The sequence below is a fragment of the Diplotaxodon limnothrissa genome, linkage group LG23 (assembly GCF_057381915.1).
Source record: "Diplotaxodon limnothrissa isolate DT_005_m linkage group LG23, D_limnothrissa_male_GT1.1, whole genome shotgun sequence".
Classification (NCBI taxonomy): domain Eukaryota; kingdom Metazoa; phylum Chordata; class Actinopteri; order Cichliformes; family Cichlidae; genus Diplotaxodon; species Diplotaxodon limnothrissa.
In genome coordinates, this window is record NC_140617.1 from 15815793 (window position 1) to 15833741 (window position 17949).

At 38.8% G+C, this 17949-nt stretch overlaps 1 protein-coding gene across 2 annotated transcripts; it reads right to left on the bottom strand.

The window, feature by feature from the left end:
* Nucleotides 1-490: 490 nt before the first annotated feature.
* On the bottom strand, nucleotides 491-17003 carry s100p (S100 calcium binding protein P). Of its 2 annotated transcripts, none has more exons than XM_085348367.1 (5): nucleotides 16954-17003; nucleotides 1947-2054; nucleotides 1298-1468; nucleotides 971-1166; nucleotides 491-814 (listed from the first exon to the last, which is right to left on the bottom strand). In XM_085348367.1, the coding sequence occupies exons 1-5, from the start codon at nucleotides 17001-17003 to the stop codon at nucleotides 530-532; spliced, it is 810 nt and encodes a 269-aa protein (XP_085204493.1). In that variant the 3' UTR covers nucleotides 491-529. The 2 variants fall into 2 exon arrangements, with proteins under 2 accessions (XP_085204493.1, XP_085204494.1); XM_085348368.1 differs by lacking the exon at nucleotides 16954-17003 and adding an exon at nucleotides 7952-8034.
* Nucleotides 17004-17949: the final 946 nt, after the last annotated feature.

Genomic DNA, 17949 nt, shown 5'->3' on the forward strand with positions numbered 1-17949 from the left:
GGGTCCTCAGGAGGATGCAGCCTATGAATTTTTGACACCCCTAATGACTAGGGACTATGCTATGTCTGTATGCTAGTTTTTAAGCTAAGATGTTTATGCTACGTTTCCTTAGCATAAAGACAATTACAAATTTAAAAAGCAACTGGCAGGAGGGTTAATCTACACTTTTCTGAAACTTGGGTAGCTGTTTCACTTGCTTTGGCACTACAGCGACCTTCTCATCCAGCTCTTAGCAAAAAGGCTAATAAGAGTATTTGCTAAATTATTTAACAAATAGACATATAAAGCAGAACAGGCACTTAAATATGTATGTAACAAGTGACATAAGTAAAAATCCTGTGATTTACCCACAGGCTCCACTGGAGTCAAGCATAATAACAAAGAGAAACGCTTCTTTGTGATTGTCAGAAAATGTTCGAGTCATAGCGTGTCAGCTGCCACAGACAAACCACATCTCAGCCTTTTTGTGTTTCAGTCTTGACACCATGACTCTGCTTATTGCCCCTTGTCTTTGTAGCCTCGAAACCCTTCACCTCTTGATGCGGCTCAGTCTGTCGCACACGACAGACAGGTACTGAGTCAACTTCACCATGGCAATGATGACGCTTCCTCCAATCAAAGTGCAGGTGGGCCAGAAGAGGGAGTGGAAGACAGCGATCTGACTGTAGATTTGTGTCAGGATGGCGCTGTCTGTTTTGTCTGTGCGGTCCACGAAACACTGAAGTGTGTGCTGAGACCGAAGACGCTCGGAAATGTTCTGAACCAAGACCTGCATGGCTGCATAGTCCTTACGGCACTTTGGGATGTAGAAGCACTGAACAGGATAGAAGAAGAGTGAAAGTAACAGCTGTGTTTGGTAACTCTTTTAGATTATGCTACTAGTGTAAAGTGTACTGCTGTTCTCTCATTTTTGCTGTGTGCTGTTTGGATGGAAAAGTGCACACCAAAGATGCCAGCAATTACTGAGTACCTCAGGGTTGTTGTCCTGCGTCTCCTCGTTATGGAACAGTCGTACCACTTTTCCAGATGAGTTAAGGCTGACGTACACCTGGAGACAAGGGTAGCGAGACCTTTTCCAGCACTCTGTTCCACAGCTGTATGAACAGTTCACATCCCAAACTATAGTGGAGTTGACAATAGTGCAGCTTGTCTCATCGGTCCACACGCTGGAGAAAAAGACAAAGACTCCACTTGATGTTATGAGGATATGCAGCAGAAAGTTTCCAAGGAAACTCCTCTGATAAGATTATTCGCAAGACCTTTCTTAAATATTACTGAAATTAATTCAGCCTATTACCTGTCAGAATAAGAGCGCAGGATGGTGATTCCCACAACAAAGTACATCATGATGGAGAAGAAGACCATGCTGAGGCCCAGCAGGATGGCTCTGTCCTCTCCTGCCCTCAGAGCTGTCACTGTCTTCCTCCTGTCCAGGACCTCATATTCACGAATCTTCTGGTAGATGGATCTAAAAAAGGTGAATATTGATGAAGCATCTCCTCCTAATTATAATTATAACAATAAGCAAGACTGAATTTAAAAATTAATTAATTAATTAAAAAATAAATAAATAAATATATATATATACACATATACACATACACACACATATATACATATATATATATATATACATACACATATAAAAATGGCCTGTATTTGTATAGCGCATTTCTAGTCCCTAAGGACCCCAAAGCGCTTTACACAACCTGTCATCCACCCATTCACACACACATTCACACACTGGTGATGGCAAGCTACATTGTAGCCACAGCCACCCTGGGGCGCACTGACAGAGGCGAGGCTGCCGAACACTGGCACCACCGGGCCCTCTGACCACCACCAGTAGGCAACGGGTGAAGTGTCTTGCCCAAGGGCACAACGACCGAGACTGTCCGAGCCGGGGCTCGAACCGGCAACCTTCCGATTACACACACATATCACACCTGCGATCAGATCTTCCATCTGTTGCTTTACTTCCTGCCCACAGAAACATTCTTTCTGAGGAACGCTCAAATTGTAGTCCACTGCTGCTGCCAGAGGTGCTGACCCAACTGTGAAACATACAAAAAGTAGCATTTAAGAACCAACACACCCTGCAAGATATAATTTCTATTGTCTTGACAGTTTTCTGGTCAGCTTCAGAAGGTATTTCTAGATTGATCTGTTGGTGTTGAATGCACACATTTAAAAAAGAAAGAAACAATACTTAGATTCTTACCAGCTGTGAAAGTGTGGCTGATACTGTATTGTGCGCATCATCACACATTTGAAAGTAGGAACTACCACAAATGCGTTTGTCATTACATTAGTGGGTGTTTGCCTGTCTGTGAACAGAAGTTCGGTGTGTACTAGGATTTGTCCTAGCTAATTACTCTTCTATATTTCCAATCCAACCCAGTCTCACAGCAAAACATGTAATACACACGCCAGACCTCCGTGTCTATTTCACGCTGCATTACCACCAGGGGGAGATAATATATTTAAAATCAAGAAGTTGGAAGTAAGCAAAAACATATGAAGTGCATTCCAGGGTCCTTAATTGCCAGAAACAATTAAACTAGGAGGCTACTATGTATACATGAAAATACTGTAATAATGTGTGTTGAAACACTTTCCCATGATTATTTTCATGTTGGCTTGAAATATGATATCTCCCTCTGCTGGTTCTTCTGCATGCTTGTCTGTTTCACACTTTACTTCTCTAAAGTGTGAAATGGACACAGTGGACTGGCGTGTCTATTACACATTTTGCTGCGATATCAGGTTGCCCAATTCCAATTCCTAATCCCAGAGGGCTAATTGGTAGCCCAAGTCAAATAATGACTTGTAGACAACTCTGCATTTCTGTAGACAATCGTACCTCAACCATTCATACTATAGTCACAAAGCCTTATAGGAATGTAGCTGGCTTTAACATGAAAATGAAGCTGAAGATGGGCTTATTTTAGTTGAAAAGTCACTAGTATCGCAGTTGGTGTGATCCTATCATGAGTAGGGATGGGTATCGTTTAGGTTTTATCCGATACCGGTGCCAAACCGGTACTTTTGAAACGGTGCCGGTGCTTAAACAGTGCTCAAACCGGTGCTTAAGGAATGGAGAACACACACTTTGTCCAAAACACCTCTCATGTTCAGCTGTTTTTTTTGTAAAAAGATAACAATGTTAGCCTTTTCTGCAGCTATAGGGCATATATGGTATCACTCTTGGCTGGAAGCAGTGCTTAAACAATGGAAAAAACACAAACTTTGTCCAAAAACCTCTCATGTTTTCCACTTTTTCTTTGGTCATTTTAGCCTTTTTGGCCAGGGTGAAGGGAGCATCTGCCATCAAACAAGAAGACAGCCGCATGTAGCTATGATGATGTTTGCTAGTTCACCTTACATGCATTAATGTAATAACGTGGTTAGCCTACTCAACGTAAATTACACACGAACAACATTAAGCGACTCACACAGAGAAGAACGGCTGCTGCTGCCATCATCATCCGTCATCATTTCTGCTACACTGGCAGGGCTAGGGGCCAGGACTCTCCTCTAACTCCGGGCCCGATAACAGGCACCACACCCGCAGTAGATGTGCTCGGTGTGAGGTCTTGCAGCAAGCTATCAAATACGGCGCATTTCTCGGCTTTTAAAAAAACGCTATGCGTCGCCAGGTGTTTCAATAGATTTGAGGTGTTACCTCCTTTGACAGTGTCACAGTATCAGCTTAAAGCACTTGTTGCAGGCTGCTGAGTTTGCATATTTTGCTGTGAAGTACAGCCAGTCTTTTGACCGCTTCGCCTTGGACATTTTTAATCTGTAGCTCTGCTCTAAAAGAACGTACATACCTGGACCCGCCTACTATCCTCGGAGACATAAAATGATTGGCTAGAATCTAAAGCGTATCACAGCTCAGGAAAAGAAGCACCCAAATAAAGCACCGAAATGTGCGCTGCTTTTCGGTCTGGTTACTACCGTTTATGTCAGAACCGGTGCCATCATGGCACCGGATACCGGTACCCATCACTAATCACGAGACAGTCTTTAGAGACAAAACATGTCTTGAATACTATGTTTCCAAGGCATTACTGTACTGCAGCAAACATCAGTAGGTGAGAGCAACCCCAGCTGTTTACCATGATGTGTGTTCACATCATGGTAAACAGCTAGAGACCCAGTTACATTAAATGCTGACACACCCAAGTTTATTCATCAGTCATTAATAAGAGTTTCAAGCTTGCTGTGAAAGGTATATGTGTGTAGCGTGTGGTGTTCTAGGACAGTAAAAGGTAAAGGTTTGCCTTCATGGCAACAACATCCATGCAGGGAGGATGTTTAATGCAGGATTTTCATGCAGGAGACTGGGATTTGTGCCCCATGAAACCAAAAGTCTGTGTAGACTTATTACTGTAAGACTTATTATTCACACAGTAGGTGTGTCCAGGGTCACATTTTTTAAATATTTTTACAGATCTTTTAACATCAGTTGTGCTAGTGTTAAAACAATATTTTTTATTGCTAATACCTGACAAGGACATGCAAGATTGCATTAAATTCATCAGTTCGCCTGCAGTTTCTTTTTACGCTGTAAGCTAAAATAAGTGTGAATGGCACTTGTGTCTGTGCACGTGTCTTAACTGAGAACATATGTGGGTCTGATTTATGAGTAATGAACGTGTTGACTGACTGCATGCCTACGCAGGGTGCCCTGTGTGTCTTCGAGTGTTATATTTGTCAGCTATTTGGACACTTATGTATGTAAATTAATGGAAAAACTCCACGGTCACACATGAAGTGGTATGTGGACACACTGCCCACTCCACATTGCACCCATTCCTGTGCAGTTTAAGACCTCCTGCACAAATAGACACCACACTGTCCGTAAAAGCCGACGTCACCAAGGTCAGACACCATTCTCACCTGAACCAGAAAGAAACATTATATTATGTAAATGCTAGTGTCGTTTTATAAGTTATAGCACCATTTTATAGTTTAGAAGATGTGATCCAAGTAAGAGGTGTGCCCAGGAGATGAGATAGAGAGCAGAAATACAGACAAACATTTGCAAACCATTAATAGGTTGACTGAAAAGCTCTGTAAGAATGCACAGCAAGTCAAGGACATGATCCCTCCAGGATGTTCACAAACATCTGAAGACTTCATGACCAAAACCACAGAGGATTCACCACAAGTTGCAAACCTCTGGTGTCACGGTCGATCTGTTTGTTATTGGAGTTTTCCTGGTTTCTATAAATACAAAGTAAAGGCTTTTGGTTTGGGGTTGTTTCTTTGTACCCCGGCCTCAGTTATGTTGCCTTTTATATTGTTCTGATTTAAATATGGTTTCCCTTGATTTCTTTGTATTTCAATAATTATTGTACTATCATGAGTTTGTTGATATTTTAATATTCTAGTTTCTGTTAGTACCTATGGTTATTTTATTGGGTTCCTTGTATTTTGATTTATTGGTTATGCCAATAAGTCTGTGCTTAGTCACTCTGGCCTGCCCTTGTCTTCGTTCTTTGTCAGAGCATGTGTTCCTTGTGGTTCCCTGATATTTTTGGATTTCTGTTTGTTGCCATTTTGGACTTAGCCTTTGGTCTTGGTTTGGACTCTGGATTCAGTGTGAATAAAAGGCTCACCTTTTGTTAGCCCAGCCTGCATTTGGGTCCTAAATCATAATACATGTCAGATGGTAAGCCTTAGCTACAGAAAAACAGGATGCAATCCACAAAAAGATTCAAAAACAACCTGATAGAGCACTATAACATTTTTTAAGTTTTCTGTGAGCTCTTAGGGCAGAAGCAGAAAAAAAATAAAGCTAAAGAGGTTCATGTTCATCTTGTGTTTTTCAATTTATATACAAAAATTGTTTCAGAGACGAGAACAAGCAGAGAAGCAAATCTGCTGTTTGCACCTGTCTACTTAAACAGAAGTGGTCAACATGACAGCGCTTAATATTGACTAAAGCATGCTTCATTACATTGCACACAGTCTGTTAAAAAATCGGGCAATGGCTGATAAACCATGGGTGCCTGAGTCTCAATATTTACTTATCTTGTAGGTGTGTGTTGTACTGTTGGTTGAGGTGAACAGTTTCAGACCAGCTTTTTAGCACAGCACTGTGGGGCTCTTAGTGGCAGCTTAGCGACACTTTACCTTCACTGAAGTCTACTCTGACGATAAGACGATCAGTGGTGGGAAATGTCAACACTGGAAGCAAAGAATCCCGTTTTATGACTGAAATGTAAACCACGGCCTAAATCAGAGGTTTCCAACCTGAAGACGGAGGTATTATTCCAGACAAAACACAAAGGACTGTAAGTCAACATGGCTTCATGATTAAAAGCTCCAGGCCAAACAAGGTGGATTTGGGCCGCAAAGAACAAACAGAACAACTACAAAAGAGAGTAGACAAAAAGCAATGATGTGCAATGGTGGCTTATTAACACATGAGTAGTGATAAGACAAGAAGCCTAGGAACAACAAGTCTGCACTCTGAGAGCAAAGTGCTCTATTAAGATAAATTGGTACTATTAGTGGTATCTTTAAATAAGGGAGGGACTGATCATTCAGGACTTTGTATGTGAAGAGAAGTATTATAGACCGAATTCATTATTTAACAGGAGCCAATAAAGAGACGTTAATATGGAAGAAATATGATCTGTCTTTCTAGTCTCTGTTAGTACTCTTGCTGCAGCACATTGGATCAGCTGAACACTCATGAAAACAATTTCTGACATAGAGATATCACACAAGTGCCTGGCTCGGTGCTGGGCAAGAGTCATCTTCAAGTGACTGTGAATCTGTAAATCTCTCAGGAAGGAAGGAAAAACTTGTGCTAATAGTATCACTCTTTCAAGACCTGTGAGTAAGGCTGGTGTTTCATTATACTACAGTAGTATTGCTGAACATGCTCAAGTACAGAGTCTCTGTTAGAGCTCAAGGCTCTGCTCATGGCTCTGTTTAAATGGGTATTTGCTTGAAATGGGCATGGACTATTTTGAGGCAAGCAATACCACAATATTACATAAGACTGCATCTTTTTCAAAGAATGACTTTGTAAATGCAAAATGTATCAATTCATCTCATTCTATTAATAAGGAAATAATTACTTTTTTGTTATAATTAATATAAAAAGGTACAAACATATTCAGTTCTGCACATTTAGTATGTTTTCCTGCTTTGTTCACCTAACCTGAGCAAATAAATAACTTACTATGTAAGTAAAGTCCCAATATTATTATATTATATTAACAGTATCAGCAGTGGGGAAAAAAGAAGATGAAAAAGAAATAATAAAAAATAAAAATCACTTACCATGAATAAATATATTTCTATGACAGTATTTATAAATGGTATTCTTTTATTTTATTACTATGTAATTATCCTTCTTCTTATAGTTTTAAGGTAAGATATACTTCCTTTATGTTGCTGTTTCACAGCATTAAACACAGCTCTTAACAGAGCTTTAAAACAGTAAACGCTTAATAAAATAAATACACTATAACAAGGCAAAATAGCTTAATCAGGTAAAACTTATATAGAAGAAGTGAAATTAATATAAAATTTAAGAACTTCTTCGAAGAAAGTGTAAATATAATATAAAAAGGGCTTAATAATTAATAACACATAAATTCACGTATTGTGGTATGAGGTGGTAACGTATATGTCTCTGTCTGTGGCAGAGAAGATGAGAGCCATCAGATATAAAATAACTGGCTGACATTTAATGTGTAAATATTTGTCTATTTTAAATTCAGCTTTTGCTTGAAAATGCAAATAAAGTAACAATACTTTTACTTGAGTTCAGTATCCCAGGACTAACACAGACAAATATGCTATATTGTAACAAATAGTTCCATACTGATGGTGGTTTAAATGAAAATGCTAAATCTAGAGAAGAGGATGCATTGCTAAGATTTTATGGCTCCCACCTGAGCAGTGATGATGAAACAGAGCTCACCTGATTTCTGACGGCGGTGTTGGATAAAAGTCAATGGTCAGACTGTCGGAGCAGTTGTCCCCTACCATGTCACCTTATGCTTCACAACACCTTCACCCATTGGATAATTTAGCTCTTTATCTAAAGACTAGATCTAATGCTATGACTGATGCCTTTCAGGAAGCCTCAGCAGTGCTTTAATTTCTCAGTAAAACCCAACAAGAAGAATACAGTTACCGGTGTCAGAGACAATGAAATAATTTTCTCGTACATAAAGCTCCTGTTGCTGTTTTCAAATTGTCATTAATGTAGTTTTCTGATCGATTGTTCTAAAAATAAAAAACAGCACAGACCCCCCCTTCTCTGTGTCTGGGGCGAACGAAGCCTTGTGGCTCTGTTTTTGACTGCTGCTCTGTCTGATTGGTCAAATCTCAGTCACTGAGCTTACATCATCCTCATCTGCATGTTTTAGGGTGGTTGTGGGAGGTGTCCGTGCTGCATGGAAGGGAGGGGCACTGTCAAGTCTCTAAGTCATGGCTTCTGGTGCCACTTTGGTCATGTTGGATTTTGAAATGAGCACATTAAAGCAGTTTTTTTTTTTTTTTTAGGTTTTCAAAAACAGAGAGCGAATCATTCTAAGCAGTGAAGATCCTGCTGAAAATCTGCAAACGCTGTACTGCAAGAATCATGATGTGGAGCATAAACCATGATGGCTGCCATTAATACCATCTACTGCTAGTGCTTAGGACTCTGTCAGCACTTTATGATGCTTAGCTACATATCTCAGGAGTATGACTGACAGAACACTGACTGACTTTGCCCTGATGGACCTGATTTATGATGCGGAACCTGAAGCTTTAGTGGCAACTGGGGAATGCAGAATGGATAACAATTGAAATTGTTAGGAAACAGTTTGAATTTTATTTTTCAGTCACACTTTTTGGCTGCATATTATAGCAAATTGGTTTGGTCTTGGTGTTGCGTATAGTTTATCCTGTCTTTGTGCCTGTTTTATGGCAATCCTGAAACATCAATATCCCATTTAACTGGCCATGTTGTTGAGCTTTCTTTTGCTCTGCTGTGTTGAGTGCTGCTAGGCCTATCAACATTTTAGATATATTTTTGTTCTAATGGAAAGGTTAGTGCAGCTTTCAGAAATGAAAGCACAAGGCCACTGGGTTTAACTAGAAACAATTTTACAATTAGTTCTCATTCTTAGTATATTATGGCTCCTCTGAAACAAAGACATTGTGGAATTGGCTTTAACTTGTATTCTTTCTAATGACCAGCTGTAGGTTACAAAGAGTTGTCTAACTGTATAAAAATCTACAGCAAGATTAACATCCGTCTCCAAATGCTCTGTAATTCTGGTAAATAATTCCCACAATGCATTGAGTATTTCTTCTTCAGTCACTTTTCTCACTTACTATGTGTTAATAGACCTCTCTGCACTGAATCGTACTTGTTATTAATCTCCGTCTGTCTTCTGCAGCATGTCTTCTATCCCGTCTTCCTTCTCTCAACCCTCAACCCCTCCCTGAGCCTGGTCCTGCCGGAGGTTTCTTCCTGTTAAAAGGAAGTTTTTCCTTCCCACTGTCCCCAAAGTGCTTGCTCATAGGGGGTCATATGATTGTTGGGTTGTTCTCTGTATGTATTATTGTAGGATCTAACTTACAATATATAAAGCGCCTTGAGGCAACTGTTGTTGTGATTTGGCGTTATATAAATAAAATAAAAATGAACTGAATTTAATTGAATTATGGTTGATACCTTGGGAGTGTGGAGCATCTTCTATTTCTTAGTCAAATATACGTCTCACTCATCTTTCCTGGCTTTGGAACATGCTGATGACACTATGCTCAGCTTGAGGCTTCACACAAGCGCTTCACAGACTAGTGGGCGCTGTCATGGTGGCTCTGTCAATGTTTTTTATGCAGTCTGTATTCCAGCCCAAGGTGCTTCGGAGAGTAGGAAAATTTATGTTAATATTATAAAAAAAAAATTAAAATACGAAAACAATGAATAGAACTTTGTAAGAATAGAAACCTGGAGAAATTATGCTGCAAGCAATACTAGACTATAGAAACCACTGACGACCAAACTGGAAATGAAATGCTTAAATTATAAAACTTACTGCATCGTATTTGTTTTTAGAGTTTTTATTATGTTATTTTTGATTCAATTATTCTAGTGCTTTTTTTCAATCTTATACAGTATTGTAACTGACTGATTTCTTTCATAATTTTCTTAATGCTGTTTTTTCTATACTGCCCTCATCTAATGTCTGGCACCACACAGAGTGTGAGCATGTGACATGCTCTGAGTTTGACCTTTAAGTGACAGATATTTGAAACAACAGCTTTGTATATGTATGTCCATGTATAGCTTTGTATATATTTTTAGTATTTATCACATTATTTTACCAAATATTTAAAGCACGACAAGTATTAAATTATGGAAACAGCACCAAAACTGTTGAATGCCAGAGCTGTTTTCCATGAGGTTGAGTCAGGATCATATTCAGATTTCTTTACAGATGCATGGCTGAATAAAATTCTGTGCACAAAGACAAACAAGAACATCACAATAAAACGGGATAGTTTTTTTTTTTTAAAATAAAGTGCAGCCAAATAAAATAAAATAAAATAAATCAATAGATTAAGATGTTATTACACATGTATAGAACTAGACTAAAAGCAATATTTGCAAAATAAAAACTATGGCTGAGGTGTTCTCAGCTATTGCACTGTATCCATGGGTCATGTATTAGTATCATGTGCATTGTGAATTTAATCTGATGGCAGTTGGTTTTAGGTAATCCTAAAAATCTGTATATTATAAAAAGCAGAAACTCATTGTTATTTTTCCACTATGTCTGTTAAAAAGGTCATGGCCAGCATGTCCACCAGAGGAATGTAGTCTTATGTGGTCAAAAATACTGCCATGAACACGTGCTCGGACTTGGTGCCTACATATTACTGTCCTCATGTACATGATGCACACACACACACGTGCTGGCGTCATCTCAAGCAGGTCATAACCTAAGCACTTGTCTCTCTTTGACAACTTAAACCTCTCAGTGTTCCTGGAAGGCAGGAGCGTCAGGTGGTGTAGCGATACCACAGGTGCTGCCATTCTCTGTGACAGGGTTAGACACAGAGGCATGCCTACACGTACACACACACACACACACACAAAACCCCTAAATCACTTCTTCACTCTTAAATTTAATGGTTTCTGTAATGTGCACTCGCTTTCTGTCACCACAGAGTGACCATGAAAACAGATTTATGTTGCCACTGAGGGTGTGTCTCAGCAGTGATGTCATGGGTCTGTTTCTGGAAGGTTATTCGGATGGCATCTGTTCAGTGTGTGTAATCTGCAGTTGTCCTTTTTCTGAGTGGCTGCTGAGCAGACCGTGAAAGCATAACACAGCTGTTCAGCTTTGTTTAGAATTGAAATTCTGCACTCTATAGCTTGTAAAATACGTACTGTGACTGAAAGAACTAATAAAAGAGGAATAAACAGTAAAGATGTGCTTGTGATGTTAAGCCCAGGTGGATGGCCACGTTGTCCCCAAAAGCAACTAATTGTTTATGGCAAGGTCATTTATGCTAAATGGTTATTGTGACAGGATTGTTTTCACCTAGGTTGAAATCATTCTGCATTGATGCATATCTTTTTGAACATTATCTATTTGTCTTTTTTTCCCTTTAACTGACCCTCATCAGTTAGAAGGCAGATTTGAAACATGAGGCAAGAGAAGCTATGGTGGCATTCATCTTCCTATTTGGAAGTAGACCAGGGGCATTACAGTTATGTGGCATGTGCTTTAGCAATAAGGCTTACGTCAAAGGGTACATTGAATTTCAAATGTTTCACTTTTATAGTAACTGCTCGAAGTAGTGCTCCCTTGCTTGTTTCATAATTGCAGGAACTGAGGATCATTGTAGTTCTTAGAACTCTGTTTACAGGGTCTTTTCCCCTTGACTTTAAAAATGGAGGTGCAATGTGATTGGTTAAGCAAGTGTATGTTGTTTACTTGAAGGCACAAATGCAGTAGCCAACCACTAAAATTTTATCCATGTAACAGTTGTTTATTTAGCCTTAAAATATAATAAAACAAGAAGAAATTAACCAGCTGTGAAGCCCTGACAAAGACGTGTGACAGTGGGAAGGAAGAACTCCCATTTAACAGGAAGAGACAGGACCAGGCTCAGGGAGGGAAGCAAAGCAATGTAGCGCAAACAAGATTACAGCAAGGTACGTATTAGAAATCAGCGGTTGGCTATTACATAACTGGCTGACAAGCAAACAGAAAACATGCTTCAAACATATGTAGCTTTCATTGAATTTTCCTTTAAATCAAGAACTAGGTGAAATGGACAATATTGGTTGACTTCAATGGTGGATACTGAAGTCCATAGCTCAATTTGGTTTTGCATAACGCCCTATTTGCAAGGCATCAGAGACCATTCCTGAGAAAAAGAAACCTCCATTCCCGACCCATATCTGTGTTTCATGCTATGCACATTTTAATCCAATTTACTGAAAAATCTCTCTGAATTTAAAATTTTGAAAGTGTCTGGTACACTCAACTAGACATCTCATGTTACTAATAGGCTGCCAGATAATAACTGTTGAGTCACTTGAAAGACATTAAGATGTTCCTTAATGCATGCTGCCATCCATCTCATCCGTCTCATCATGCTTTAAGATTTTACTCTTATAATGGAAATGGAGCTTTCCATTTGTTTGAATGGGTCCCTGTGGTGTGTAGAGATGTGAGTCACGGTTTTTATAAAGAAACGCAGCCTCTCTAAACCTTGAGTTGGAGAGAGGCAGAAAACGTGAGCAGAGAAAACAAAAAACAACCTCAAATCACCAGGTCACTATTTGTCATTTGGGACTAATAGCCATTGCATGATCTCCTGTTTTTGGTATAATAAGGGAGGTAATATGTGGTCTTTATAAACAGTAAACACATGTGGGATGACATTCACAGGTCATCCGAGCAATTATTATAAATTAGTAGATCTGATGATTCTAGGTAATAATAGTCCGGTGAGATTTGTAAGATAAAATTGCAAGTTCATAACTTCTTCATATCCTGATAATCGAGGAAAAATGAATCTTCCCATTGAATGTTATTTGCAATTTCCTTTCTCTGTGGAGCTAAAAGAGGCCACCCAAACACATGAGATATCAATGGAAAGACCAGGATGTCCTCTATTTAGTCCATCAGGACTTATTAGGATAGCTCAAATAAGTCAAAAGATATAGACCAAAAACAAATGTTTATTACAGAGGACATAAATGAATGGGCTGGTTCTCAGGAGAATATAAACAAACAATAAACCACATGATAATATGAACATTCACTGTTTTTCTCATCCTGTAGGTGAAAAAGTGAAAGAGATGGTAAAGCAGTGTGATTTACTGTAGACTGGATTAAAGATGCTTCATCTGGCACATATTTTGTTGTGACTGTTACAATGACTGCTAATAGAGCAGTGCAGACAGCTGGTGTTAATGGCTGAGAACCAGACTCCGCGGCTCCTCACGGCGAGGTAACATTAATGGAATGATCCAGACTGGTGGAAAGTCATTTTGCTGCTGTAATTAAATTAACAGCTACACTTTACAGTAGCTCTGTGGTGGCATCATTCAGTCCAAATATGGAGAAAACATTTTGAGACTATATCAAATTTATATTTATATTTTTATTTTTATTTGTTTCCTCATGCGTATATTCAATTCTTAAAAATGTGACACTGAAGGCAGCAAAATTTATGTTCTCGTGTGGACAGGAGCTATGAGGACATGAAGTCTTATCACATTTGAAGTAATGGTGAACAAAGGGAGAAGGAGAAAACAAACAAACAGACTCAAACTTGAATTATGAAAGAAAAAACAACTTCTTTTTTTTAGAAATATAACAACCGTTTGTACAATTTGTAGTTTGTATGAGCAGGCTTTATAGTCGCCATGACCACCAACAGCTACAAATGTCTTATTTGCATGCTAACATTTGTATTAATCCGTGTTGTCTTCATATATAGACAGAAAAATGTAGGTTTGGTTAAAAAAAAGTCCCAAAACATTCACAATTGACTTGCTGAAAGATTCAAAAAGCTCCACAGAGCTGAGAATAGAAAATTAATAATAATAATATTATTCTCTGTGGGTTTGTCACTGTGGGTGACCTCTTTCATACTGAACAGAGTCATTTGATCATTAATATAAATCATTAATACAGCCACTATAACTAATTTAAAATATAGAGCAACCTTTAAATCAGAAGTCTTTTCTCATCTCTAGCTCCTGGTTAATATGTCATATTTTCACCATAATAGAAGGCCACTAGAATGAGTCCTACAATAGAGAAAATTAATTTGCATTTGACACTTTACATTACTTTACCTTTAATTACCCAGTTGGTGACTTTTGACGGTGTTTGAGTGGAAAAATGAGACTACAGGAGCTGTCAAGGACAATCAGCAGCATTGTACCAAACACACAAGCTTAGTGGTGCCAATGCTGAAGTCGTGCAAGCGTGTGATTTGTTTGTAGCCCCGTGTTAGCATTTTATTGCAGGCAAGTACATTTCTGCTTGACTATCATAGAGGTTGCATTAACTTGTGATGATAATCTAGCTGAACCAATCAGAAAACACACCTTAACACCCTGCTATAGAAAGCCTTTATGTATTTTTTTTCAGTGTTTAATTTAAACATTGTTCCTCAGCCGGGCTGATACACAAACATCGACTCAAATGATCAAGCTTCACATCAGACTTTACAGCCGTCATAAAAGGAATAGCATCTCTTTGTTTTCTTATCAGTGATTGACAAAGGCAGTTTTTACACAGCTGAGACAGAGGTACTTCACTTAGTGTGGAAACTGCTCTGATGCCAAGATTGCATCTCTGTCATATTCAATAATCCCAACCCCCTCTGAAACCTTTAGCAGTGTAATCAAACACCTTCCTAATCCACAAATATATCACCAGAGGACTCAATAGCTTCACAAACAGTTGTTCACCTTGTCTCAGTTTCATAAATTGTCTGAACTTACCTTCAAACGCAGCTGCAGTCAAAAAGTTTCCTGGCTAGGTGAACATTTTGCATTTAATATCCAAGGCTTCATCAAATAAGAGTCCTCTAGACTGAGCCAACAGGCGGTCCATGTCTATGAGGCATGGAGCAGCTCTGGCAGCCTTCAGCATGCCTCCCATACTGCAGACTGAACAACAGCCAGAGGAGCCACACTGCCCCTCACTGCTCCCACTAATAATTAGTGTGTGATGATGATTGTGGGATTTAGGAGAGAGAGGGTGTTTGGTGCAAAGGGAAACAAGAGTGAGTGACAGGAAACAAACTAAGAGGTGAAAAAAGAACAACTAAGGTGATGGGGAAAATATCTCTTAGAGAGTCTGCCATGTTAATCTTTATAGGAGCAATTATTCTAGATGTTTCCTGAAACATCTGTCAGCTGCTAGATGCTGATCAATGAGTCCGGGGCAATCTGGGCTATCTGTGCTGCTGGGCGCCCTAAGCTGTTTAGGCCTTGATGATTAGTTATTTGGTTCTAAATCAAGACAGTTAAATTAAAGGGGACCAGTGTTGGGTGTAATGCACTACAAAGTAATAGATTACGTTTTTGTTAAGACAGCAGTGCAACTCATTATTATACTAAATTCAGTAATCAGAATACAATTCCGATTATATTTGTACTCTTGTTACAAACAGCTTCAGATATTTGCACACAGGCCGCTGTTTTCCGGACATACAAAAACAAACACATCACTGGCTTTCGAAAATATCTGCGCAGACCGCATGTTAACACAAAGCTATTGAAAAGCCCAGAGTGATGTTAAAGCTGAGTGGATACCAATTCCAGCCCAGCAGCCAAAGCCTGATCTTCAGCAGGCAGTGATGAGCAGGCAGTCTGCCCTCCCTCTCTCCCAGCACTGGTTTCTACAGTAGAACACAGTGGTGATTGTTTTGAAGTGTCTTCGGGCTGGTTTTCAATTTTTCTTTGTGCTAAAGCTTCAACACAAAAGAAATATTGTATGTATGGGCTCTTTAGGATAGGGACTGGTGTTAGTATGTGTCACAATGCATGTCAAGCCAGAGAGTTGGTTAGAGAGTAACACAAAAGTAATGTAATGAGTAGTAACACAAAGTCACAAAATTACTTTCTTGGTGAGTAATTAAGTAAAGGAATACATTAAATATGTGTAATACATCAAAGTCACATTAAACAGGGCCAATATTTCAGATAATAAAGTCAGGAGATGCACAGTTATTTGCTCAGAGCAGGAAGCTCAGTAATCAAATGGCTCTAAATTTACACTTTACAATTTTCAGGTAGTTTTTTTTTTTCTATTCTTGACTGTGTTTGATGTCATTGAGTGGGGGTGTGCTTGATATGGTGATCTCAGATACACAGCACTGGCTATCAACACAGAAGAAGAAAAATAAGCATTATTTTGAACTGTGAATAGTGCAAAGCTACTCTAAGAGAGTCCAAGAATAAAAGGTTCAGAGTCTTTAAAGACAGTACTCATGGTCAGGTACTACCTATTCATGATTATGTGATGGTGTTATTACAACTGAGCCTCTTAACATTAAACAGACTCTCATCCCATCCATCCATCTCTACATGGCTATAACTAATCCATGTTGAGAAAAAATACTATTACTAGTATTATTATTGTTGTAATATAATTATTTTCCAAGAACATTAAAGATTATTGTTGAAATTCTATTATTAAAAAACAAATGTGTGGAATGAGAGACATCTAAATGTGGATGTGGATGTTTAGGTTCTATAGAAAAGTTTTTTCCAGTACATGTGTTAGTCAGATTCTCATAATCTGACAGTAAAACATGTATTTTATTTGTGTCATATAAACATAAAGCTAAAAAGAGTGAAAAGAGTTTTTAAAAAAAACAAACAAAAAGGAAATGCGTATGATCTGGTCTGGACCGAAAGGAGAAACAGAGCAGTGATCTCACCGTGGGGTGCAGTGGATGGTGGTCTTTCTGAAGGTCCTCTGGTGTAGCATGCTGTTGCTGTGTTTATGACTGACTGAGTAGCTGTGGACTGGCTTCACAGTTAGTCCACACAGTCAGTGAACTATGATATGAGGTCCACAGGAAGAGGTGGAATCTTATAAACAAACAGAGAAAGAATCGTAGGAAGTGGAAGCTTTGGTCACCTTCCTGGTAGTGAAAGATGTGCAATTGCAACTACAGCCTTCCATCCAGTGAAAGTTGACAGTTTAATGCAAATTTTTTCACAGTTATTCAAAATTACAAAACTTTTTTGCATACTTGATGCTTTAAGCTTGAGCTCTATAACCCATATTTTATTCACAACAGAACATAGGGGGGAAAAATACACTTTTAAGAACATTTTCGCTCATTTTCAATTTGATGGCAGCAGCACACAAAAGTTGTGACAGCTATGTCGCATCGCCTTTTCTACTTCAGTGTGTAAACATCTGGGAACTCGGGAGATCAGGACTTTTGAGCGACGATCGTTATCCCATTCTGGTCTGACAGTTTTTTACTTTTCTGGGTGATAGGCTCGAATATCATAGGCATCCAATACTGAATTACAGCATTTCTCGAGATTCTCAGAATTTTTTGATGATATTTTATACTGCAGATGATGAGATATTTCAAAGTCTTCACATTATACATTGATGAATATTATTTTTGAAACAGTTCCACAACTTGCTGTTTTTTGTAGATGCACTGAACCTCTGCCAATTTTTACTTCTTTTTTAATTTTTATTTTTTTTAACCAGCAGCAGGCAAAGACCAACTTGTTTGCTCAGTCACGCTACAATAATAATAGGATGGCAACCTTCATGAAACTAGGAAACGTTTATGGTCCAATTACTGAATTGAATTTTATTTTTGTGAGAGAACAATTGCAGGTAGCTGCACTGTTCAACTGATCACCGAGAGGTTGAGGATACAAGACCCTCAACTTCTGAGCAACCA